The sequence below is a fragment of the Micropterus salmoides genome, unplaced genomic scaffold, assembly GCF_014851395.1.
Source record: "Micropterus salmoides isolate LMB-PRFRI ecotype aquatic unplaced genomic scaffold, ASM1485139v1 Ms_hic_scaffold_3, whole genome shotgun sequence".
Taxonomy (NCBI): Eukaryota; Metazoa; Chordata; class Actinopteri; order Centrarchiformes; family Centrarchidae; genus Micropterus; species Micropterus salmoides.
Window position 1 is genome coordinate 11,755,660 of NW_024042261.1, and position 25,995 is coordinate 11,781,654.

Consider the following 25,995-nt stretch of genomic DNA (forward strand, 5'->3'; position numbering starts at 1 on the left):
TGTCCATAAGAATATTGTCATAAAATAGAAAAAGCACTAAAATCCAACAGGAAGAGGTAGCCTATGGCTATGGGGTCAGTGTAGTAATAGCCTACATTTTGTATTTGGAGTCATTGAGTAACATTACTTGGAAGCTATTGAAAATATGTATATTGTTTTTTTAAATCAAAATATGTGAAATAAAATAATAATACATGAGCAATCAAAATATATAGGGTTTGCACGAACAACATACATGGCCATGATGTGTCTGGACCTCTTTAATCGACCGCCAGAAACTGTGAGCATTGCTTTTATGTTTAGGCTGTTCTGAACGCTATGATAGAATTAAACTGCGGCATAATAATGTCTGTTTACCTTTAACTCGATTATTTGAATCTGTCATTGCCATGTTAGAGCGGCTTTAGACCCTTAGAGCCCCATGAACCCGTCTGATCAGACACAGTGCCGCAGTTTGTTAGGAACCACTGAATCACGGGAACCGGGGAGATAATGCGCACTTCTCTGTCGCCACGGCAACCACAATACGTTTCTGCGGATGAAGTCATTTGTTACGCGGGTCGTCGCCATGGTTACAACCTAGAGAGGGCGCTGCGGAGGAGCGTTCCGCGTAAAATGACGCAGGGCGGGGGCGTGCCCGCGACGCGCGCTGCGCTAGGCTGCTTGTTGTTCCCGCAGAGAGGCGAGAAGATGGCGGCCGTGTCAAGCGGAGGTGCTGCTGGGTCCGCTGCGGCCGGGATTACGCACTCTGCCCGACCGACCCACGCAGGCATGGGCTCCCAGAACCGAGCTCAGCCGTCCTCCGGGATCAGCCACTCCAGTCGTACCAGCACGGCCACTGGGTGCATCACTAATCCTGGCCACACTTCGGCCACCAGGCCCCCCCCAGCCCGAGTGGGCCACTACGAAATCGAGCGGACCATCGGCAAGGGAAATTTCGCGGTTGTTAAACTAGCCACACACATCATTACCAAAGCAAAGGTAAGGCGACTTGTGTCAGAGCGTTAGATGTGAACAATTACAAGATGTCATTGTTTTATTTTAAGCCTTTTCGACCATGTACTCAGGATGAAGCTGGGGCCTTCAGGCTCTGGAGACAAAACGACCAGCCCGCTCTGGTGACACCGCTGCTTGGTGTTGAGGGGTTCGCTCAACACGGGACATCACATCTAACTAACTTACTTGATACAGACACATTTACTACAAGATACATGTGATTTCGCGTATTTTTAAACTATTGGTATTTTTAAGGAAAGCCATAAAGGCCCGAGGTTAATGTGTGACAAAGCGCAGAGGACGGAGAGAAGGGTAACGTTATTGACGAAGATGAAAAAGAGGAGACCGAACCTTCCGACTGTAGGAGCTAGCTTAGCTTGCTAGCTAATTAGCTGTTCGGCTAGATGCAGAACTTATGTATTTCGTACAGATACCAACACGCAAGGTTAAAAGTTTGCAGCACCCTACTGGATAACTTTAAATTAACAATGAACTTCCAAAGTTGATGGGTGTAAGAGTTAGGTAGTTAAGTATTGATAGGTCTCTATTAAATTGAACGTAAAAGTAACTTTCCAACGAAAACTGGTTAAAGCCAGCTGTGGCAGTGCTAAAAACTGTAACGTTAGCTTCTGTATTAGCTAACTTAGTTTGACAGAGGATCCTCTTAAATAAACAAGCCACTTTCCTTTTTATCATTTCACGTCAGTAGTTTCTCACGTCTTTCTAACAAAATAAAACCATTTTATCGTAGGGTAACGGTAACTTAACCAGTCTGACAAAGCTGTACTTCAGCCCTGTGTACCAGTTTTTGTTTAAGATATCCCAGCTAATAGCTAGATGACATTTACTTGAAGCCTCTCGGGCAAGAAAAGATTTATATGGCAACATTTGTGATTTCAAAGCTGCCATCACACACTTGGCATTAAATGCTTTTGCATATAATTGGCGCCAGTTGTCAGGATACTGGATGATTAACACATTCACTATCAGACACTATTGTCGATAAATGAAATTCATGCAAAACACAATCATTCTTGATGAGTTAATGCCTTACATTGATGTTTGCCACAAGTCAGTCCTGTGCTGCAAACATAGAATCTGTAACTCTGATCCTGACACTTCATCATATGCAGGCGTTTTTAAAAATGGGTATAGTAGGGTTTGTTGCAAACCAGAGGTTTGGACCTTTATGATAGGTAGGGGAAGTTTGGGGCATTAGAAGTAGAAGGGATCGTCAGATATTCCAGTAAGTGTTTTTCTTTTGTGCTTACCTATTGGATCAGGTGCCTTGATGTTTCAAAGCTGCCTGTGAGCAGTCTGTCACTCCAGAACTCCAACCATACTTTCAATAAGGTGACAAGAGAATCCTGCCTTTGATGATCTGACCAAGGCTGAACAATTAATCAAAATATTATTTAAATTGCAATATGGCCAAGTACAATATCCAAATGGCAGGAACTGCAGTGTCTTAATAAAAGGTCAAATGTGTCACAACATACCATTTTACCACATTGAGTTTCTACAGAGATGGCCCAGCCTACAAATCATATTCTCCAGATATAAGGGAACATGTGGAAATGAAATACAAAAATTACATATCTGTCAAAATAATTGCAATATTATTATTTTTTTATTTTGCCTATTGTTCAGCCCTAATACGACTTGTGATCAGTATGCACATCGCCTATGATGATGCTCGGTAAATAGGGTTACACTTGCAGACGGGGATATATATAAAGATTTTTGTATAGCTTGTATTTCTAATGGAACAAATAAAGGTGTGTCAAGGCAGCTGAGTGTGCAGCGTTACCTCCATGCCCTTGTTGACATACACACACACACGAGTCATTTGGGTGCTTTGCCGCCACATAGCCCAGAGAACCTTCCATGTTGCTTCATGAGGCCAAAATAAACCTCGGACCAGTGATTGCCATGTAGTGTTTTTCAACACTGCAGACTTCTCTTGCAGGACCTAAACTGTGTTTTATATAATTAAAATGTAATTTACAGACGATAGATATGGGAGTAGTGTGTTCAGTCTGAGACAGTACAGTAGCAATGTTATAGTGAGAGATTGATGAGCTGGTTATGAGGCTTTACTCCTTGTGTGTAAGCTTGTTTATGCTTGCCTGGGTGTGTGTGTGTGTGTTTGGGGGGGGGGGGGGGGGCGCTCTGTCTGGCTGTCTGAATGTGAGAGACAGGCAGAGGACAAAATGACAGCAGAACGTGGACTGACAGAATGAAAGTGATGCCTTGTTTGTTGTCTGTTGATGGTGACCACAGACAGACCAGTCCGCTTATGATTTTCTTCAACTTGCTCAGGGGTCAGGGGTTTTGGCACCACCAGTTGTTCATGGATATCAGAAGAATAGGAGTGTGCTTTTAATATGCTTGTGGATATCATGAAAATGGATATGATCAGTCATAAGATGAAATGCGCTTTGGAGGCTTGTTTTATGGCCTAGGGTTCATAACTATCTCATGAGAAATGCTGACTAGTCAAAAATAGCCTAACAACTCTCTCTGTTGTTAGATGGAGCTGGACGGTATCCTGCAGTGCAGTCACACAGAGGAACTGGTTATTTATACTAGGTAGATTAGAAGCCCAGAAAGGGATGGTCCCTTTCTATGCCCCATTTGCTCTCTGTAGTTTAGTTTATTTCCCCAACACACACTACCATTTCAACCATGTATTTTGCAAATTCTTGTGGAGGCAGTCCCTGTGCTGCACCTGGATGTTGTAATAGTGAAAGTTCATCTCCTCAAGACAAAGGCAAGCTAGTGAAAGTCAGTACAGGAGTTGTGATACGCTCACACAGACACTATGCTAGAGGGAGTTTGGCCACACTTTACCGCTGTCTTGATAAATGTTGTCAGTGTTCAGTTTCTCCATAAACTTTATTGCTAGTCATGACCCTTCAACAAGGGACATGCTTTTTTCTATTGGCTCTGGGTGACACTATAAATTACTTGTTTTAGGTGTAGCTCCAATACTTACTGCTGTACGAATTTAGGGTTATTGCAGCAGTACCAATGGCCAATTTGTTCTTTGATTTTGATTTTTAGTTTAGAAAAAACTAGGTAGTAACCTAGATCACCTGACACACAACTGACTTTTGACATTGTGTGTACATGCAATAGTGTAGCCAGTCATACATATTAATAAGTAATGATAGATATTAGTAAATAATATGTACAAATGTAACAATCTAGTTAATGATGATTTTTAATATCAGTTAATCTATTGGTTGTTTTTCCTTTTAATCAATGATGTACCAAGGGGGGGTTCATTGGTTGTGTCCATTTCATGTAGGGCTGTGCGGTATTATGAGGTATACCGATATAGTTTGATGTTGAGTTAATTGTTTCTGTAAAGTCCTGCCAGCATTTGCTCCCCTCTCTTTCTCTCCTTACTGCGCAGCCCCACCCCTCCCTCTGAGTCTGCACGCAGCCGTCTACTTTCAAACTCTCAACCAACCACATGGAGGGAGGCACAATGCCGGTCAACACTGCTGAAGACCTGGCTTGTATAAAGAAAAACAATGGTTCAGTCAGTGTTTCCCACACATACACTTTACTTCGGCGCTCCGCCTAGGTATATTTGGTGACACACTGTAGCATTTTTCAGAGAAACACAGAGGTATGACGTTACAAGCGACCAGGTTAGACAAGCGACCGTGAACACACCAGTCGGATGTCATTCGTTAGCTACCACGTTGGATTTGTTTTGATAGGCTACGTCGTCAACTCCTCAATATGCGGCACAGCTGCTGCTGTGAATGAAATCGCGGGAGGAAAAGTCCAGAAGTCAAGTTCTTTTCTTTGGTGACTTTATATAACGTAGCCTACTACTGATAAAGAAAATCACTAGAGCAGACTTACAGGGAGAGGGAGAGGTTGAAAGAAGTGGGGCATGCTGACATGTTTGCAGCAGAGGTACGTTAGGCCTGTGAGTGTGCACACTTAGCAGAAAATACCGATATATATTTTATACCAGTAGTCAGCCTAACAGTACTGGGATATGACTTTGGTCCATATTGCCCATCCCTAAAACAAAGTATAATCTACATAAAGTATATTCTGTTCTATTCTAATTTCATGTTACTTGTGTTTGATTGGCGTAGCTTTGTAAGGGGGTGGGTGTTAATGGACAGGAGTCAGGGGGGAAAGAGTGGAGACGGAGAGTGTAGGCGCTTTCATACGGAGATCAACACGGAAAGGATACCCCCATTTATGTCGTGTTCCCTAATTCAAACTGAACAAAAGTTTTCAGCATTATCCCGCAACCGTCCTCTGACTGTTACATGTAACACAACACCAGCAATGTTGGCTGTGACCTTTCACACAGAGATCGTTCCGTCTCGGTCTTGTCTCTGTCACGTCACCAGCTTTCCTGTAGCGTGAAAGCTGCTAGGGTCAGGAGCTCATTATCTCATCAAAAGTTGGACTTGAAGCGTTTGTGGCGACATTTTCCGTTACCAACAAAATGAAAAAACAAAGCAGAGGAAGAGGAGGCTGAAGCAGAACATAAAAAAAGTAAAGTTGGCAGTCCGGTCGGTGTATGACACCCTGTTAGATCTTCTAATGGTCCTGCTGTCCTCTCCAGAAATCAAGGAGTAGGTCTATGATCCCCATAGGCTGTATAAAAAAACAAATGTTGATCCCACAAAAGCTGTGATGCTGTGGCATTGCAGAAAGTGAGCAGTTTTATGAGGAGGTTTAATTGAATGATAAAGCATGATTAATAGTGAGCAGTGATGGGATTTAAGTTGAAAGATTAATTAATTTAAAAAAAGATTAAGAATCTTGTAAGTTCAGAAAATAATTTACTTTTATGTCTTAAGTACATTTAATGGCAATAATATAATTTTGCTTCAAATTTCACTCTGGCCTCTTATTTAAGTTTGTATTTGACATAATACCATATTATCTCATTTCAAAGTACTGAAACAAATGTATATGTGACACAAAAGGCAATTTATTATTTTAGCCGGTAAAAAATATGATCGGCCAGTGGATTTTTTCATCTACCAGCCACCTTTGGTGAGCCAAAAAGTTAATTTCAACCCCTGCTTGGCACCCCCCAGTACCAGAATCAGCTGTGTAAGTGATGTCACGGTAATTATACAATGGTACAACGCACTGACTAGCTAGTCAGAGAACAATAACAACAAATGCATGTTTAGACATTTATAACAAAGAACTGTGCCTTATCTTTGCAAATCTTCACCTCAACTAGCAATCATGATTTACTTCAAATGCTAAACCGTTACCTTGTTTCAAGTGTAGACACCTGTCTCTTTTTCCAACCCGTCTCTTGTTCGTCCCTTGCTATCTGCTCGTCAGGTATAATACAACATCTTTGGTCCTGGCTGGCCTCTAAGTAAATGGTCAGTGCTAATATTCAGGGATGATGATGACACAAGGACATGCGGCATATATACTCATTTGCAGGGTGGCAACAGTCTTCTTTCACTACTGATTAATAATTATGCGTTTAGGCCTGTTGTTTTAAAATTGTAAAAATACTGCTTATCACAAGAACCTGAAGTTTTGTTTAAGATGTCTTACTCAGTCTGATGAACTGCTAAAAAGTATACAAAGTATCAATTTCATAATGATATATGAAACAACAAAAAACACTAATATTAAATTATAATAAGCTGTAACCAGAAATTTGTTGCCATTCATAGTCTTACAAGTATACGACATTGATAAACTGGTCTGTCAGTCACATAATTGACTTAATGTTGTCAGCTTTAATGTCAACAAAATATACTGCATTTTGTCTTAGTTAATGTACCTGTATGCCAGCAACATCTATACATATGCAAGTAAATATTTTGTATTTGTAATATGTTTGTTCTGTTTGATAACGCTCTCTGAAATGCAGGGAATGTGCAGGACTGCCATTGTATGTTTGTGTATGTGCACACTCGTGTGTGTGTGTAATAGCTTGACAAAGGAGGTATGGTCAGTGCCCTTGTATGACCTGATTAAGGATCCAGTAAAGGCACACTTTGAAAAGCACTCCGTCTTGTGCCCACAGCGAGGTGAGCGCGCTTGGTAAAAGATGGCACTGTGCGGCATGTCCTGACCTGTCCGTCTGTGGGGAAGCAGGCCTTTTCCCCTTCCTCTTTGTCCTGCCTTCTCCCTCTTCCTCTCCAGTGTTTTTTAAGGCACGGGAAGGATGAGCCGGAGGAAGAGGGCAGGCAGGATGGCAAGCGTTAGGTAACAGGCCTAATGTACTGTGTGAAAATTTCACTCAATCCCTCGGCCACACGCGTGCACACACGAAACGCTCTCGATCATACAGCATCCCCTCTTTCTCAAAGGAAAACATACGCACACTCAAATGTGATTTCACTTGGGTGAGTAATACGAAAAAAGGCTGTGTTTCTGCTTGACTTATCTTCCTGACCGCTAGTTGTCGTCTCCTGCATCCTTAGCTGACGGTGTGTGTGTGTGTCTGTTACATGATGTGAAACATGAGGCATGAGGAGGGTCATGTAGGCTTCATCAGGATGATCCTGTTCCTCATGAATCATATCAGTACCCATTTTTCTGATGGCAGTAGTTTGTATGCATGTGTGTTTGTGCATGCAACCCACACACACACACACACACCATACGCAGTTAAAAATCACAACTCATCAGCCACAGTGTCACTTGTTGTTGGAGGCGACTCTGTGTTGCCAAGGCTTCTAGTTGAAGAAAGGTCGCTCCATTGAAGTCTTACTGGTTTCCATAGTAATGGAGGTGGATCCAGTCGTCATTTCTGAATGAAACTTGCTTTCCATTGGCAGAGTGTGTTGTTTGTGATGAAGACCGTCTGTATTGTGGTTTTTTTGCTATTGTTGTTCACCAAAGCTATAAGCTGGAAGCATCAGAATTTGTCATGTTTTTTGTGAAATAAGAAATATTTCTGTGAAATATTAAAAAGTTGTTAAAATGGCCATCACTAGAGATTTATCAGATCTTAACTGATTTCTAGTATTTTAATCTTAAGAACGCACACAGCAGACGATTCATTCAAGACGCAGGACCACAGTTTTGGCATTTATACTAAACAATTTCAGAGTGGTGATTTTGGGGACTTGGGATCTCACAGTAACTGGCGTGATCAAACGTGACTTCAGACGTTTGATCAAGTTTCATACAGACAAATAAACATGGAGGACGACTGTCGGCATCCAATTTGCACTTATGTGTGCTATGTTTTGCTGAAGAAATCAAAACAAAAAGAGAATATATCTGTGGATGAACTCATGTTTGTGGAGAGGGAATCTGTATGGTTTTAACATTTCATAGTGTGAGCAAATACACAGCATGTTGGTGACTCCCAGTCAGCACGCTCTCATTGGCTGTTGCAGGTTTCTGAACCGGAGGCTTGTAGTTTGGTATTTCAGCATTAAAATTGTGATTAATTTAAAATAGTTGTCTATTAAAGTTCTTTGAATTGCCCGTTTGATTAACCAAGTAACCATTGCAGCTCTACTGTGTACATTTGGCATGATCGCAGTGGACAGGCAGAGATGATATGGGATGCTGGAAGGACGTATGAGCGGAAGACCTGCTATAGCTAATGAGGATGTAGTTCAAGTACAGCAGTAGAGGAAGTGTAGAGAAAAAATGCTCAAGTTCTGTATCGATATTTGTTCTGTGTTGTAGTCTGAAGGTGCATTTTTGAGACTGGAAGGTAGCATAAGATAAAATGTTAAGTCTTCCTCAATTCCAGCGTTAGGTGGTCACTTTGATGCCAATACAGAATACATCCATGTAGCATTTCTCAAGATTAGTCTCCATATCTACCTATCCTCATTTTTGTCCATATAGATAGGTATATATAGATACGTTGTCTTATTATAAAGCCAGTGCCAAACTGGAACTGCTGGTTTCTTTTTTGTAAGCACCAGTCAACAATCACTGTCAAGATGGGAATGTGGACAGTGTGGAGTCAAGCAGGTTGGGTAGATGGTGTGTCATGCAGCGATTCCAGGTTGGGGTTTTTATCACTCCAGTTTCTGCTTCTGCCCAATTTTTGTCATTGAGAAATCAAATTTGTGAAAATATTGTTTATGCTCTACAATTACATGTTGAATTTGTTATTTTTCTCTAAGTCGTAGTTATCATGATGGTACTAATGCAGCTAGTTGTCACCCTGTGTGTGTTACCCTTTGCAAATGGCCGTTGTGACGTGTGTGTGTTCATCGAAAGTAGTTGCCAAATACTGGTTATGGTTGGGCCTGCCCTCAGAATTTACTCGCCATGAAGTGTGGGCTCTGCTATGAAAGAAGAAAAACTGCAAATGAATGTGTGATGTCCAGTTTTTCCATGCTGTAGCATGTCCCTAGTCTTGTACTTTCCGCCTGACACACTCAACTGAGTCATTTCAACACAAACTCATACAAGTGAAAACACACAAGTAGAACATCTCTGAAAGGCATTGTGCTGACTCATACTGCCTGTATGTTTTCATCTCTGTATGTGTACGTGCAAAATACAGTCATAGTGATGACCTGATGTGACTTTATGTCTTGTGTGTACGTTGCTGTGTGATCGCCTCGTGACTCCATGCAAACAAATGTAAAAGCCACAGTTTTAGCTTTCAGTTAGCTATTGTAAAGACCGAGTGGCCAGATAGCGAGGATGCTATGTTTTTCCACCTGAGCAGGGACGTGTGCTAGTGCGGGTTAAACTCCCTCACATGCTAATATGGGTTAAGCCTGGGCATTACACCCCCTGTGGGTTTTGTAATCTGTGTCACCTGTTGACCAAGGTTAACCTCATACATAATGTCATCACACGTGTGTGTGTGTGTGTGTGTGCGTGCGTGCGTGCGCGCGCCCCAACTTCCCACTGTAGACGTTACACCATAGACCCAGTTGTCTGTTTAGGATTAGTTCCATCATAGTTGAGTCATGGATGTATGTTTTCAAAGTAAATATTGAAGCGTCCTAAAGACTGCTGAAAGCCTATATGAACATTATGCACAATCTTATTCAAATTTTAATGCTATATGATTTTAGATTTGTTCTGTACTTAGATTTTGCTTAAAAAATATAAACCCGTGTAATAGATACTTTATCATAGCATTATGAGGGGTATATTTCAGTACTTTCTTTCATCAGAATTGTATTGCATTATAGTGAGAATATCTTGCAAGGCTATATCTGTTTTTTTTTTTTTCAATTGTTTACATTTAAAGTTTCTATTGAGGTTTTTGGATGAATCTTCGAGTGAAGGGCCGTCACGATAACTGCTTTTGTTGGACAATATATTTTCCCAGAAATAATTGGTATAAAATATATTGTAATTTTTAAAACTTTTTATGCTCCTAAAATAATAAATCAACCAGCAATACATTTTTTAAAAATTCATAACAATATTCAGAAAATGGAATTGGAATGTAAAAAAATGATTAGATATCCTAAATAAATAAAACAAACAAACAAACAAAAAAAAACAGAATGAAAACTAACATGGAGTTTCAGATGCATTAAATAAATATTAAACATTTGGCAGATTACCTGTAATTGTATTGCCGTGTTTTTGGCTACTATTTTTAAAAACAAAGTCAACATACTGACTTGTTCACATTAATGGGCTCTACTGTCTCTTTCAGCTCAAACCCAAAATGTTCCCACACCGGAGCTGTAGAGTGCAGGTTTGAAACCAAGTCCATTTGGACTTATTCTTCCAAACCTTCTTCAGCTGGTTCACTGTCACTGTGTGTCTGTGGAGAAGCTCCCTGAGCCCCGCTCACGGTGAAACTCTGACTCAGAGAGCAGACCACGAGGCAGTGCAACCAGAAAATGTGTCTAATTATAGTTTTTTTTCCCCCTATTTAATTGGCTTGGACACTGTGCCTCAAGCCTTATAATGGTGGGGAAATCCTGCTGTTTATTCATGATGTTGGCAAAAATATTGTAGACATTGTTATGTAAATAAAGACGCATGTAAACACAACAGACAATATCGAGATCAAGTCGATGAAGTCATACGACGTCATCACCCAAAAAATTTAAATCATCAAACAAAATCCTCAATTTAAATTAAGTGATTAATTGGATTCAATTAAAAGTTAAATTTTCTTTAATGATATAATTCGTCAGATGTTTGTCATGTAACTTGTAGGCAGCAGGTCTGGTGCGGCATTTTGGTGCGACTTACACACTCTTTGTGCAAAGCAACGGGGCGGTAACCTATGTAGCAATGTCACAAACTAGGGATTAGGGCTGAAAGATTTTGGAAAATAATCTAATTGCAATTTAATATTCGATTAATTTAAGCTCTTTACCTTCTATTATTCAAAACAGACTAGCAATAAATCAGTGTATAGTATGACCAACTGAAGCATAGATGAAACATAGACTGTTCTTTTTTGTAGGTCAGGCCTGTGTTATGATGAAATTAGGCGATGCTTTAATTGCATGAATTATTATGAGCAATGGTGGAGAAGAAATATAAAATTATTATAATATGCAAAAGATCATTTGGGAGGAAAGTCATGGCATTAAATAACGTGATATAACATCAGGTAGGCCTACCTACAGACGACAAGAAAAACAAAATTTGTATTAAACTGTATTATACAGTAAGCACTCAATACAAGACCCACAGTTCAACCACCAGTTAAGGTCCTTATCTCAGTTCAAATCTCCTAGGAGTCCATCTCTCATCAAAAACCTCAAAAAATACTTGGAAAATAAAACCAAGTGTTGCCTCTTGTGTTTAATAGACAAGCTTAGTAATTCTCCCACAACACCGGAGTCCCCCTCCTCCCCCATAGCCTGCGATGCAGCTGAGCAGTGCACTGGCTGTAACCAGGCTGCAACTCGGAACAGACCGGGCCTCTTTCGTGCTTGTGAGTTTGGTTTGAAACGCTGTTACATACATAGTGTCTGAGCTGACTGGTGGCTGTGTGTGTGTGTAATGCTGGCGCCGATTGCTACAATAAGCTTACCTTACTACTCGTGTCTTTCTGTTGTGCAGAAACACCCGCCTAAGCGGCAGATGGCCCGACGATTTCACCCACCAACACCACCAATTTACCCGCGAGTGGCGAGTGCTACTTTCATTCCCTGTGTGACACTAAAGTTTCTGCAGTAGTGTTCTGTAGTCACCAGTCTGCAGAGCGTAATCGCAGCCTTTGCAATTAGAAAATCTCGTTTTATCATATCTTGGTAATAAAATTCAAATGCAATTAATCGTTCAGCCCTACTAGGGATGCACTGTATGTTCGGCCACCGAAATTAATCGCCCGAAAATGGTAAAAAAAAATAGCACTTTTGGTGTTCGGCCTAACAAGTCAAAAGACCGAACAATTAAGTTGACATGTTGGCAGTGTGGAAGCATTTTAAAGTGTCAGAGACAAAAATCACCGTTTGCAGGCACTGTTCTAATGAATTGTCTCCTAGCCATCCACTCCATCTATGGCTGACGTCTAAGGAAAGGCAACAAACGATCTGAACCACTGAGCGTATCTGTCACTCGTGTATGAGAAGGCGAATAAGCTAGCCGCACCTACATTTGGAGTGCACACGTAATCAAGCTTTTATGGTAAATTCTGTGAAACGGACCAGAACGAGCTGACAGGCAGGTTAGCGACTTTATCCTGTCATTTTCTCTCTTTACAAAGGCAAGTGTTGCAGTTTGAGAGTCCTACCTGAAGAGAGACTATGAAGTCTTCGTGTTACGCGATTCGAGAACCACATACAACATTATTTATCAAATTGGGTCAGAGTTGATGAATTTTGTGCGAGGATACACATATGACAACGTCCGGTTTTCAAAATAAGGTGTCTATACACTATGGAAATAAGATTAATTGGATTATATTCACAAAGTATAAAACATATTACATGTGTCCATTAAAAGTAAATGGACACATGTAATTTACTTTACCCGACCATCTCAGGCCTCGGACCCACCCACCATAGTCTCTCCAAATCCTGTTGGAAAAACTGGGTAAAAAGCACATTTCAACTATTTAATTTATGCAGTGGTAAAAAAAAAGAAGGTGTGAATGTACTTGTTCGGTATTCGGCAATTTTTTTTCATTAAATTCGGCTTCGGCCAAGAATTTTCATTTTGGTGTATCCCTATCACAAACTACTAGAGCCGATTTAGATCTTTGTTTTGTTACTTTGTTATATTAATGTAAGTTATGGTGCTGTTGGATTGCTGCCAAACCTAAGTGAAAAGCTAAACTCCAACGGATATGGATAGAAACAGAATATTCGACACGCTGGTGCCTGTAGCCTTTGTTTGCAATAATAAAGGGTTACCGTGTTTTGGAAGCGGAAAGCTGAACTGAAATTCAAATTTTTCGGTACCTGGTTCTTGGTGTCTTTGGATTCGGCTCTTATTTGGAACTGGTTTTTGGTTCTCAAACCTAGGCATGGAATAGTAGGGCTGGGCAGTAAAACAATGACAATTATCGCTATATAATTTTTCCTCAATAACAATATAACAAATGTTCAATATATCGTCAATAAATATTTGATTTAATTTATTAGAATCAAAAACGAATTGGCCCTTAATTTTTCTATGAAGTTGTTTATTTTGTTGAGGAAAAGGGACTAAAAAAGTTACTTCTCATATTTTTTGAAAAAGGATTTAATCATAATTATTTTGAATGTTCTGCCTCAGATATGTGAAGTGATCCACTGTTTGGCATCAAGTGTTTGTCACATTCTGACCATAAAGTATAGTTTAACCACACAATTAACCCTCTGGCCCCTCAATTTCATTCAGGTGCAAAAATTAGCCTTTAAACTTAAGAAATAATGATTTGACAGCAGATAGTGTGTTGTGTTGGGTCACTTATACACATTAGCCTGTGTATAAGCTCCTTAAAAGCTTCCAGTAATCTCAGTCTTACTAACCTGTATATGGTAGGTGTATTGCTGTTGTAATGTGAGAAAAGAACTCAGCTTAGACACCAAGCGGGTTTACCTGAGCTGAAAGACCTTTCATTAGTTCATAGTTACATATAGGGAAAGTTCATATAACAGTAGGGACAATGAAAAGGCTAAATGAAAAAATAAATAAGTTTCAAATAAATATAGCAGCACCAACTTCACAGGAGTGTATTGTTATTGCGTTTCTGATTTATCAATTCGAAACGGGTACCTCCAGTACCCATCCCTGAATGAGACCCGTTTTCTTTAGCTGTGGTCTGTGATAACACCACCAGAAAAAATGCACACCTGTAGGAAAACAAAAGTGGATTGTTCTTCACCATTTGATTTCCCATTACATATCCCAATGTTTTGTTTAAGATGGGTATTTTATATATATTTTATTTTATTTTACCAGGAAGTCTCATTGAGATCAAAAATCTCTTTTACAAGAGAGACCTGGCCAAGGTAGCAGCCATACATAAACACAACATATTAAAATGCTTCGTACAATCATGACAAAATTCACAAAAACAAACAAACAAAATCTATTCAAACACAATGGCCTCTCAAGAAAAAGAGTCACATATCTTGTTCTGTTGCCATCAGCCGCTGTTATTTCTTTTGTGCTGTAACGCTACACCGAATCTCGGTGTGCATGCGTTGTGTAATGTACAGTAAATGGTCCAGACTCATCTGCTGGACACCAGGCATGGTGCTGTGTTGAGGTCACTGTCTTGATTGGAGGGGCTATGTGACACTTCATGTCATTGCAACCAGGAGTGTGCGTCTGTGTGTGTTTGCCTGTACCCAGAGCTTTTGATGGAAAATTCCAGTGTTATGGAAGCTAGTGCGAAGCACACTGAACAACCTGAGGCTGCTAAGGTACTGAATCACAACACATTTGCTGTACCTTGGCCGGAGCTAAAGCTGGAAACCCAAACTTTTGACACATACACAGGTCACATGGTTATTTGTGGAGTACAGCTTATTTGCTAGCATCATTTATCTAGCTCGGTCTATGCCTGTTAGCATAACAAAGTTGTCAGTTCTTACTACAGATGCAAATCTTAAGTTGATTGATTGTTAACAATCTTCAAATCTTTACTTTTGGAGAAACATAGCAGTTGAGTGACCAATATGTAAAACCTAAAATATTTACAACTCCACAGTGCCTGTTAACTCTCCAAGTGTCCTAGTTGTCCGTCTTGTCATGTAGCCACTGAACAATTTCCCTGGCACAAGGTTTTATATTCAGACACACACCAAGCCTCTGTACAATTTAATAATAAATATAATATTAGCCCAGTATCCCCATTATCCAGACATCTCACTCTCCTCAAAATGAGCATAATGTGTACGTGTAGATGGCGGCATATGGTCGCGTGTGGGAGTGTATATCTGATCCAGATGTCCTGTTGTTACCCTCCAGAAGATGCAGAGGGGAGTGATTACATCAACAAAACTGGATGACTGCCAATGCCAGGAATAGATTCCTAGATCTTAAAATACCACATACACACACACGCCAAACAGATACCTACATATACACATACCCAGCAAGAGACTTTTTACTTAATTATACTATTTTTGCTGATGTTCAGTGTCTTATATGTTGCAACAAAATCAAGTGCATTATAAGCTTCTTAAGGCTGGTGTGACACTCCACCATTTTAATTTGAAAGAAACATGTAAAATGCATACTATCATTTAAAATTAAGAACTCCTCAGCAAAAATTGCCTAATAGAATGATCAAATAAAATGCAAAACGCCAAGGTTTGTAAGCTGACATCAGGCTTTGAATGAGTACATGCAGGTATAGCCCTGCACGGGCCTCAAATATGGGCCCTAGCCCGAGACGCTCAGGTCCGAGCCCGGTCGTGTCTAACAGCTTATCAGCACTCTCAGCCCGAGCCCGACTGGAGCCTGTGTTTTTTTTGCGTTTTTTTTTTTTTCTTCTCCCATTTCAGCCTACACTACTGTTGCAGCCATTAAAATAGTTCAGCTTTGTTTCTAAATAGCAGAGTTGTAGCCAATTTCTTTATTAAGTTAGGCTACTTTAGAAAAATGTTTGGAGTTTTTTATTCTTAGTTAAATTAATGTTTTTGTTTTTTAAAGTGACAACCAAACGGCCAGCTGCCAACAGTTGACTTGTCTACAATAAAATCCATAGATATAAAACACAGATCACAATCAGTTTAAACATGTAGGCTAATATCACTACAACAGTAAAAAGGCATTTTTGGCAGGCTGAGGGAGTGCAGAAAAACAAACGTGCTGTAGACCTACATTCTAAACAAATAGGCTAATAATAAAAACATGCAGGTTGTTTTACTTCACCTGGCTGTGCATCAAAAATCAAGACTTTTCCACAGTAACTTACACGGCCAATCCCAAACGAAAAACCAGACAGCCTCCACAGCCGCTTTCATACAGAGATCCCGCTATAAAATGCATAACGAATATCCGGCAACATGCCGCATTCACTCATTTTTATATATATATATATATATATATATATATATATATATATGGCAACATAATCCTGCGATGTGTGCTTTCACTTAGCGATCCGACTTTCCGGAACCAGCGGCATAGAAAACCCGTTATGTACACAGCATCACGCGCGCCGTGAGCAGACTGTGTCATTGTGATAGATTAGAAATTTTACTTTTTTTTTTTTTTCTTTGTTCTCCAGCTAATAATTTTTTTTCTTGTAATTGATGACTTTCTAAACATAAAAAGGAGAAGCCTTATACAGGCCCGATGCCCGGCCCACTCGTGAGTTATGACCTGAAGGGCTGAAATGCAGGGCTCTTCATGCAGGGAAGACATGAACTCTACCAATACACACATTTTCCACAATTGTATAATGCCCTTGAAGGAAGGGTCCTGCCTGAAGGGAAGCTACACATAGACGCACAATTGATTTGGATTAATTCCACAGTAGGATGTGGTTCTGTCCTCTCTCAGGAGTACCATCTTCGCTCTCCCTTACTTCCTCTTCCTGTCCGCAACAGGAAGTCAGCCTTGTAGGTATTCAGAAGGCCTCATCATCTTCATGTATCAGGAAAAGGGGCAGGTTGGGATGTCAACCAACGGAATTTAATGGATGAGGTGGTGTGTGTGTGTGTGTGTGTGTTAATACAGGATGCATGCTTCTCATTTTTTCACACACGCCCATCTATTTTTGGAAGCCACTGTGTTTTGGGGCAGCCCCATTAGCTTTGCTTGATTAAGTCATTAAAGTTGTCTACCCATTCACAAGTGGCCGAGCAAAGCCCCTGTCACACACCATCATTGTCCACACTGCTGGAGCCATTGTCGAGGGCTCAGCGGTTAAGCAAGAGTCGGGCATGCAGTCGAAGGTCATGGCTCAGGTCAGGTTACCCAAACAACCTTGGAATCCAGAGAAAGCGCATTATCTGACAAAATGCAGTTTGGCTTTCCATCATAAGTGCCAGCATCTCCTTGTAGTTGCTTATTTTCTTAACTCAGCCATTGGCAGATAATTATTTGTGTTTATTACTTATTTTTGTGTTTTATGGATTAGCTGTGACAGGTCAAGTTACATTGAGTTTGTCTGACTCACTCCCCTTTACTGGTTATTTTTTTGGCACTTGGTTCTTCGAAGATAATTGTGTCATCACAGCAATATTGCAAGGTCACAGGAACCACGCTCTGGTATTGTTGCCTGTAATTTAAGTGTCAGCTAAATACCGTTATTGTAAATGTATTTGAACTCTTAAGAGCTGGTAAACACACAGCATAGTTTAAGATCAATTCTTTCTTGTTTTGTCTCCTCACTGTCTTTCACTCTTCCCTCTTTTTCTGTCTCTTTCCGTCTTCCTCACGGTTTCCTCCTTAATCTTGCCCTCTCTCATCATTCATTGTTATCTGCCCCTGCATCCCTCTCTTGTCTCTTTGTCTCCAGGTGGCTATAAAAATAGTGGATAAGACCCAGCTGGACGATGAGAACCTGAAAAAGATCTTCAGAGAGGTGCAAATCATGAAGTTGCTGAAGCACCCCCACATCATCCGCCTCTACCAGGTACACACTCGCGCTCACCCACAGAGCCGAAAATGCACTCTGCTCACATCATACACCTAAGACCCATGGCCCAATAAGAAAAGTGCAAATAATGTGTGTTTAGCAGGATCTGACAGTGACAATACCTGTCACTGTACCAATACGTTGATTGTAGGCTTTGGTTGGTATTGTAAAATGTACCTGGAAAAAGTACCTGGAAAAAGTTCAGTTTGTATCCAGGGAAAGTTCATTTTCTTTGTTGCACTCCTGGTTGTATATCTGGGGGGGGCTGCCCAGTAGAACCACAGCCGTCACACAAACGTTTCCAGCTGTAACACCAAAAACCAACCTGTCACAAGTCAATTTTAACAGCCTCTTGTCTGAAACATCCCCCAGCAGCATAATCGAATCGCAAACCTTTTGAAATCCACACGCATTGGAAAGGATTGGACACCATACTGAATAAATTGATGTTTTTTGGTTCTTTTTAAATCCTTCTGTTCATATGCCAAAAACTGCTTACTCACTCTGTTGTGTAACGGGTGAACTGCCCATCACTAGATGTTGGCCTGTTGTAATAATTTGTTTATGTGTTTAGGTGATGGAGACGGAGCGGATGATCTATCTGGTAACAGAGTATGCTAGCGGTGGAGAGATATTTGGTAAGGGAGTTCCCCCTCTGTAAGCTTGATGTAAATAATGTTTTTCCAAATTTTACTTCCTCCTGTCTTTTGTTTAACCTATTGTTAGAGTTGAAATACCTCCCTGAAACTCTGAGTCATAGCCAGTCTCCTATGTCCCATTTTTCTGGTTTTCTAAAGGATTATACCTTACCTTCTGCATTTTTCCTGATGATTAATCTTGTGATTTACTTGGTTAAATCTGAACAAAATCATAGGATTCACTTTCTGATAAATACGAACCATAAATCTCTAAACTGTTCTGTGTGCGTGCGTGCGTGCGTGCAGATCACCTGGTGGCTCATGGGCGTATGGCAGAAAAGGACGCCAGGAGAAAGTTCAAGCAGATTGTGGCAGCAGTCCATTTCTGTCACTGCCGCAACATCGTCCATAGAGACCTGAAGGCTGAGAATCTGCTGCTGGACCACAACCTCAACATCAAAATCGCAGGTGTGCGTTTGCACTTAAGAATGTATGGGTGGGAAACTTAATTTAGTGGTTTTGGGCTGTCTTGGTGAGTGGGTGTAGGCAAGTGTCAACATGTGCTTTTGGAGCATTTTCCTGGGTTGACTTGATAAGATTGATTAAACTTCTCCTCCTTATTCTCCCCGTGTCAGATTTTGGCTTCAGTAACCTGTTTTCTCGAGGCCAGCTGTTAAAGACATGGTGTGGCAGCCCTCCATATGCTGCACCAGAGCTCTTTGAGGGCAAGGAGTATGACGGACCCAAAGTAGATATATGGGTGAGTAAACTTTTAGGTATGCGCAACAGCGTTTCCCCTAGATTTATTTATTTATTTTTTTACAGCTGCAGTGCCGGTGTGCACGGCACTTATCCATGAGCATGCAACGCTAGCTCAGATCTATAGTTTGAAATTTCTGCCTCCACCCTAAGGGGCACATATTTGGCTGTGGGAGGTTTGGGCGTCCTCCCCCAAGAACATTTGATGTTTTCGAAAAAAATAACATGCAATTTTACATCATTTGGACCCTTATTATTACCATATCTGTGTACAAAAAGTTGGAAAAGCTAGAGCAGATAATCAGGCTACCCGCATGGTCTTAAAAGTATTTAAAAAGTCTTAAATTTCATATTCCAAAAATAAGGCCTTAAAAGTATTAAATTTAATTTACAAATGAACAAATTTTGACTCTGATGTTATACGGCAGTACAGGTAACGTTCATGTTCACGTCAGTGTTTAGCTTTTATGTTGCTTTTAAACTTTTTTTATTTTTCCCTGTTGCTTTTATGTTTTATGTAAAGCACTTTTAATTACCTTGTTGTTAAAATGTGCTATACAAAAAAACTTGCCTTGCCTTACACTCTGGACTGTGGAGTGTTTGCAGTGCACAAGATCTGCCATCCAAGCTCTGCGCGTATCAGTCAGTTGTCAGGAAAGAAAACAAAACTTCTCTGACGTGCTAATAAACAAACTAACGCTAGCTCGTCGCCTGAGAATGGGCAAGTGTCTGAAATTCAGAAAGCCAGAGACACGGACAAGCTTGGCGCTTGAGGCTGAGGGCAGTGCCGCTGAGGTTAGCATAACAAGCAGGTCGGAGTGTGAGCCAGTCACACTTTGGCGAGCGCTAATGGAACAGCGGAGCTGGAAGACCCGCTGCAGGTTACTGGTCAGTTAATGTTACAACAGCAACGGAGAGCCTGGGTTTGTATAAGAGTAAAGTTATGTGAATGGAAACATCCAACTAACCTTAACGCACATTTAAACTTACATCACCCAAACTGGAACCCAACTTCCTATCCCCACTGCCTTCAAGCCAATAGGCTACTATATAATACTGTATTTCAAGCAGCCTTTAGATGCTAACACAGAATAGAATTAATAATCACAAAAGCAATTGGCATATTATATAACCATAAATTGGTGCAGAAAATGTCTCCAGAATGCAGTAAAGTGTTTAATGCTCCAAATCTTCTAGGGGAGGACCCCCAGACCCCCATTTTTATATTTCCACATTGAATATTTCATCAAATAGTGTTAAAATATGTGTCTTGTTCTCGTGAACCCAATATTGTAAATCGTGAATGTGAGCTAAGCGTATTGTCACACCCCTAATCTGAACCCTTATGTCCCCACCACTTTTCAACTCAAAGTGACGTCCTTGATTAATTTTATCTTATCAAATTACAAACACACCACAAAAAGTTATAGTGTGTTAAATATTAATGTATTATAATAAAATATTTTATTAAATTCACGTGACTTTGTAAATAATTTTCTCGGCCTTAAAATTCATACAGATTTTCCATTATACAGCAGTGAAGTTGGAATTAAATTTCATCCTAGGTGGTATTAAAAAAGTCTTAAAAAGTCAAGAATCCTGGGGGTACCCTGATAATTAATAAACAAAAAACTTGCTGAAGAAGCCCACTGGGGAGGATCATTAGATACAACCATCAGATCTGGGAAAAGTCATTTAGATAGTTTTGATGCTCTCCAGTTATTTCACATTTTTCCATGGCTCTGCACCAAAGCCAGCAGTATTCCCTTTACACAGCAGCAATAACGTATTACCTAAACCTATAACATAAACATTAATGTAATCAAATCAGATATTAAACCAAAGCTATTTGCCACTGCCAGGGCATTACCTTTTTATGTAGCTTGTTAAAACAAGTTACCATCAGAGTCTAATTTTCTTATATATTTTTTTTCTGAACAGGTATTAGCAGGTATCTTTTATCAGGGAGCAGCAGAAATACAATGTTCAGTAGGGTTGGGACGATGTCCACATTCAAACATCGGGATGGACGGGGGGGTGTAGTGGTCGTCTTATGTGCATGTGTTCACTCGCACAGACTTTACTTTGTTAAAAACTTGAAATGACGTTACAAGTGGTGGATATTTAACAAGCACGGACCAGGTAACGTTAAAGCAGCCTTGAACACACAGGGTGCAGTTGTTGGTTTGGGTTGTTTGAGTTGTTTGATAGGCTGCGTCATTAACAAGCAAGCGGCTCACCTGCTGCTGTGATAACGGATCGTGGGTGGAAAAATATGGAAAAAGAGATGACAGCATAGTCTGCTGAAGCCTCCCTCCGCTGCTTGTTTGGGTGGGTGATTTGCAGGCTGAGGCGAAAACGCGTTAACGTGCAACTAGGGCTGCAGCTAACAATGATTTTCATTATCGACTAATCTGACAACTATTTTCACGATTAATCGACTATCTAATCGACATTTTTCTTACCAGAAAATGACTAAAACAATTAATCAATCAATTATCAAAATAATTGTCGATTAATTTTCTTTCGATCGACTAACCGATTAATCAACTAATCATTGCAACTCGACTTAAAAGATGACCAGTTTGCAACTTGCTTTACGAACCTCAGCTCCTCCGTGGCCACCACCATCCTTTCTTTTCTTAACCAGCCAGTTTATCAGACTCATCTGAAAATTGAAGTGTAAATTAAGATTTTATGTATAATCAATATAATTGTTTGTTGAAGCTCAATCTAAAAATAATGCACTCATTGTTTGTTTCCTGCTGTCTTTTCTCTGTATAGAGCTTGGGTGTGGTGTTATATGTGTTGGTGTGCGGCGCCCTGCCGTTTGATGGCAGCACTCTACAAAATTTGCGGGCACGTGTCCTCAGTGGCAAGTTCCGAATCCCCTTCTTCATGTCTACAGGTAGGACTCCAGTAAACTCTTCCTCTTTCCCATGTCTCTCCGCCGCCTTCTCCACATCATACCTTAAACGGTGTAAGATGTCAGTAGCTTTTTTTCCCCACCCATGGGCCAGGCAAATTCCAAAGTGATGCGCTACAAAAAATAATTTACCACTATTTGCCTGAAATGTGGCGATTAAACGTGCCCTACGGCATTTTCTTGTTAAAAAAACGTTACGTTTTCAGTGCCTTCTCAGCAAAACGCACAACCCTTGTCATTGAAGTCTAATAAACATGTTGAGTGCATTTCCTTCCTCTTAAAACATTTGCAAAGCAGACTTTTGTGCAGTGCCGCATGTAGAATGTTTCCACGTTTGCTTGCTGGTGCGTTACCACAGCCAACTGCTGAACAGCAGAATAGTGTGACACAGATGGCATGACATTAATTGTACCACCCCGTCTGTGTGTACTATGTGTGTCCTTGTGCTTGATAAAAACAAAAACATTGCTCCAAAGCGCTCCCCGTGTTGACAAATTTCACAGAGTAACTTTTAACAGTAGCTTTGGTCAGCTTCACTTTGTGTTGGTTACATTTTATTTATTATTATTCCAATAGTGACAAGTATGCACATTGGACAAATCTAAAGACTTCTGCACTACATTATGTCAACAGATACAGTGGAGAAAACGGAACAAAAGGATTTACAGCAGAGTGGGTGGAGAATTTTCTATGGATATTAAGATATTTATTTCTACCACGAAAAGGACATCAGAATGGGATCAACAAGATCCACAGCTCTTTACTTGCAACCTTTAACAGCAACCATTCAAGCCTAGTGTTTGATTTGAGTATTTGATTAAAATATTTTATCACTTTAAGTCACCCTTTGAAATTACAAAAGAAATACAGACTAGGTACATTATGTTTTCAGGGCTGATCCACATAAATTGAGTTTCTGAACATAAAACGGCCACAATTGTGGAGAAAATGGTTGTTGCTTTGCATGTTTTTCATACAGTTGAGCTGCTTTAATATATATTATGTATCAAGTGGCGTTATCTGATGTGAGGGCATCTGTATGTTTGTGTGTTATTGCAGACTGTGAGTACTTGATCAGACACATGTTAGTGCTGGAGCCCAGTAGAAGGTTGTCCATGGAGCAGATCTGTAAGAACAAGTGGATGAGATTAGGAGACCCGGACCCTGACTTCGACAGGGTGAGACCCCTCTAGAAATATTCAGCAGTCAGTGTTTTCACTTATAATGTATAAAGTATCTTCACTTGTAATGATTATTTATCTATCGCAAAATAATGTTTTCCACTTTGATGGTGGGGAACAGTGTTCCTTCTGTGCCTTTGTCTCTGTGTCCATTGTATGACATTTGTGACCTTTTGCTAGAGATGTTAAAGATTCATCAGTGAAAGAGATGGATAAATTACTGTTTAAATTCTATCTGATCAATGAAAAGGTATTAACCAACAGTGCACCCAGTTGGGACCCTAGTATCCTAGTAGCTCTTTCAGTATTTTTAACAGTTGTATCTTATCTCTTCCAGTTGATAGCGGAGTGTGAGCAGGTGAAAACGGAGAGAGAGACCGAGCTCATCAATGAGCAGGTGCTGATAGCCATGTCTGAGATGGGCCTGGATCGAGAGCGCACACTGCAGGTTGGACCCAAATAAGTAGCCTTGTAATGATGTATTTAGATTTTAAGCAGTGTCTTTCGTCAAAAAATAATCCTAGCAACTAATTTAGTGCCCGAACGGTGCTAGGAAGCTATTGTTTTTCTCATAATAAAGAACATATTTCTCTTTTAAGAGAGTTTGCCCAACACAAAGTCAGCCATTTTGGATTTTGTGTGTTGATTTGAATTTTCTAAACACGTTTCATGACTTTAGGTTGCAATTGCCCCTCGCTAAGCCCCGCTCTCCTTAGTTGTTGTTGCGACCCCTGCCGAGCTTTCCATTCTCGCACTGTACATATGCCGTTTACAGTGATAATGGTGGCAGATTTAACGTTGATATTTGCTGTAATTTTTGAAACACTTGGTCTTTGATTTAACGGAAGTAAACAAAAGCAGGTTTCAGATTTCTAGCTGAGAGATGTGTATTTTGTTAGCTAAAATGATTTACCCCTTAGAAGAAGTCCATCCATCCATCCGTCTTCATCCGCTTATCTGGGATCGGGTCGCAGGCTCAGCTGAGAAGTCTTCGTCTTAAATATGTAAAGTTATTTAATGGCTGCATGCATGATGTAATGGGGTTGGGCGATGTCTACAAAATTTCCATAGGACGATGTCTACATTGAAACATCGGGATGGACGACGTCATTGGGGGCGCGTGTGCGTGCGCAAGGGGGATAGCGGTCGTCATATGTGCATGTGTTCAGTCGCACAGACTTTACTCGGTTAAAAACTTGGTAGCCTATGACGTTACAAGTCGCGGTGGAAATTTTACAAGCACAGACCAGGTAAAGCAGCATTGAACACACAGGGTGCAGATTTTAGTTTGGTTGATGGGCTGTGTCATTAACCAGCCCACAAGCGGCTCACCTGCAGCCGTGATAACGGTTCGCGGGTGGAAAAATATGAAACTTCTGTACCTTTTAGGTGACTTTATAAAATGTACTGCTAAAGGAGAAAGTGGAGTAGACGGGCGAGGGGGGAGACAGAGAGAGGGCGGGCAAGCCGGTGTGTTTCCCTGAGGTGTAGGCTTCTTGTGTGTCTGAGTGTGGGGAGACATAAAAGGGGAATAGCTGAACAATGTTTCAACCAATCAGCCTTAAACATCAAATGGGTTATTGATGTTACCCTGCTCTCACCTATGTGACATTCATGCGTCATAACGCTACCTACAGGGAATAGGAAGCAATCCCCATGTGACAAAGATTATGCGATTTTACATGAAATTGACATTGTGTTGTTGTCTATACTCGATAAACGGCAATATCATGTATTATTGTCGTTTGCTCTGTAGTGCCCCATAGTAGACACAGGAAGTGATATCTTCTTCGCAAAGTGCCAGTCATGTAGATTCTGAGCCATTACAGCTGACGTCTGGTGACTCTCCCACTGAGACCTGCTTGGATGTGAAGGCCTGTTCAATACTGCTTGCAGCTTTAATTTTTTCCTGCTTTCCCCCCCTATAGTCCCTACAAACCGATGCATACGATCACTACAGTGCCATCTACAGTCTGCTGGCTGACCGCCTCAAGAAACACAAGACCCTGCGTGTTGCCCCGCCCACACTGCGCCCCATTAGCTATCCTCTTAACGCTGTACAGGTAACTTCTTGTCCGTTGGCGGCATGATGATGGTGGCTTTGCAGCCTACATGGTGTCAATTTTCAACAGTTTGTATAATTTTTTTTTTTAGCGAGTTGGAGCTTTTTATTTATTTTTATTATAGCTGTAAACAAGATTTGTAGAGCCAGTGGGTCACGCAGTGATCTTAACATACACTATAGTTAGCCGATTAATCCTATGTGTATCCGTCTATAATATGAATTGATAGTGTATAAATCGATTCTTAGTAAATATGTTTTCAATATCCAAATCGCAGAAGCTGCAATTTTTTGATGAAAATGTGTGACAAACCGCATTATAATGAAGTACTAGTGCCACAGAGGTGCCCGGCCTACAAATCTTGTTCTCCAGATGTAAGAAAACATGTTTGTTGGGTGTAGACCCCAACAAATGTCACATCATCGCTATAGCTGTTGGTAAAAATAACAATTGTGATGCAAAAATAAAAATG

General features: G+C 40.5%; 1 protein-coding gene across 1 annotated transcript in view; it reads left to right on the forward strand.

The window, feature by feature from the left end:
• Nucleotides 1–657: 657 nt before the first annotated feature.
• Nucleotides 658–25,995, forward strand: part of sik3 (SIK family kinase 3) — a 43,927-nt gene continuing 18,589 nt past the window's right edge. Inside the window, 9 exon segments of the mRNA XM_038692645.1 lie at nucleotides 658–981; nucleotides 17,837–17,953; nucleotides 18,531–18,594; nucleotides 18,901–19,062; nucleotides 19,230–19,354; nucleotides 22,138–22,261; nucleotides 23,339–23,457; nucleotides 23,798–23,908; nucleotides 25,389–25,523. Coding sequence (XP_038548573.1) covers nucleotides 691–981; nucleotides 17,837–17,953; nucleotides 18,531–18,594; nucleotides 18,901–19,062; nucleotides 19,230–19,354; nucleotides 22,138–22,261; nucleotides 23,339–23,457; nucleotides 23,798–23,908; nucleotides 25,389–25,523 — 1,248 coding nt within the window. The 5' untranslated portion in view covers nucleotides 658–690.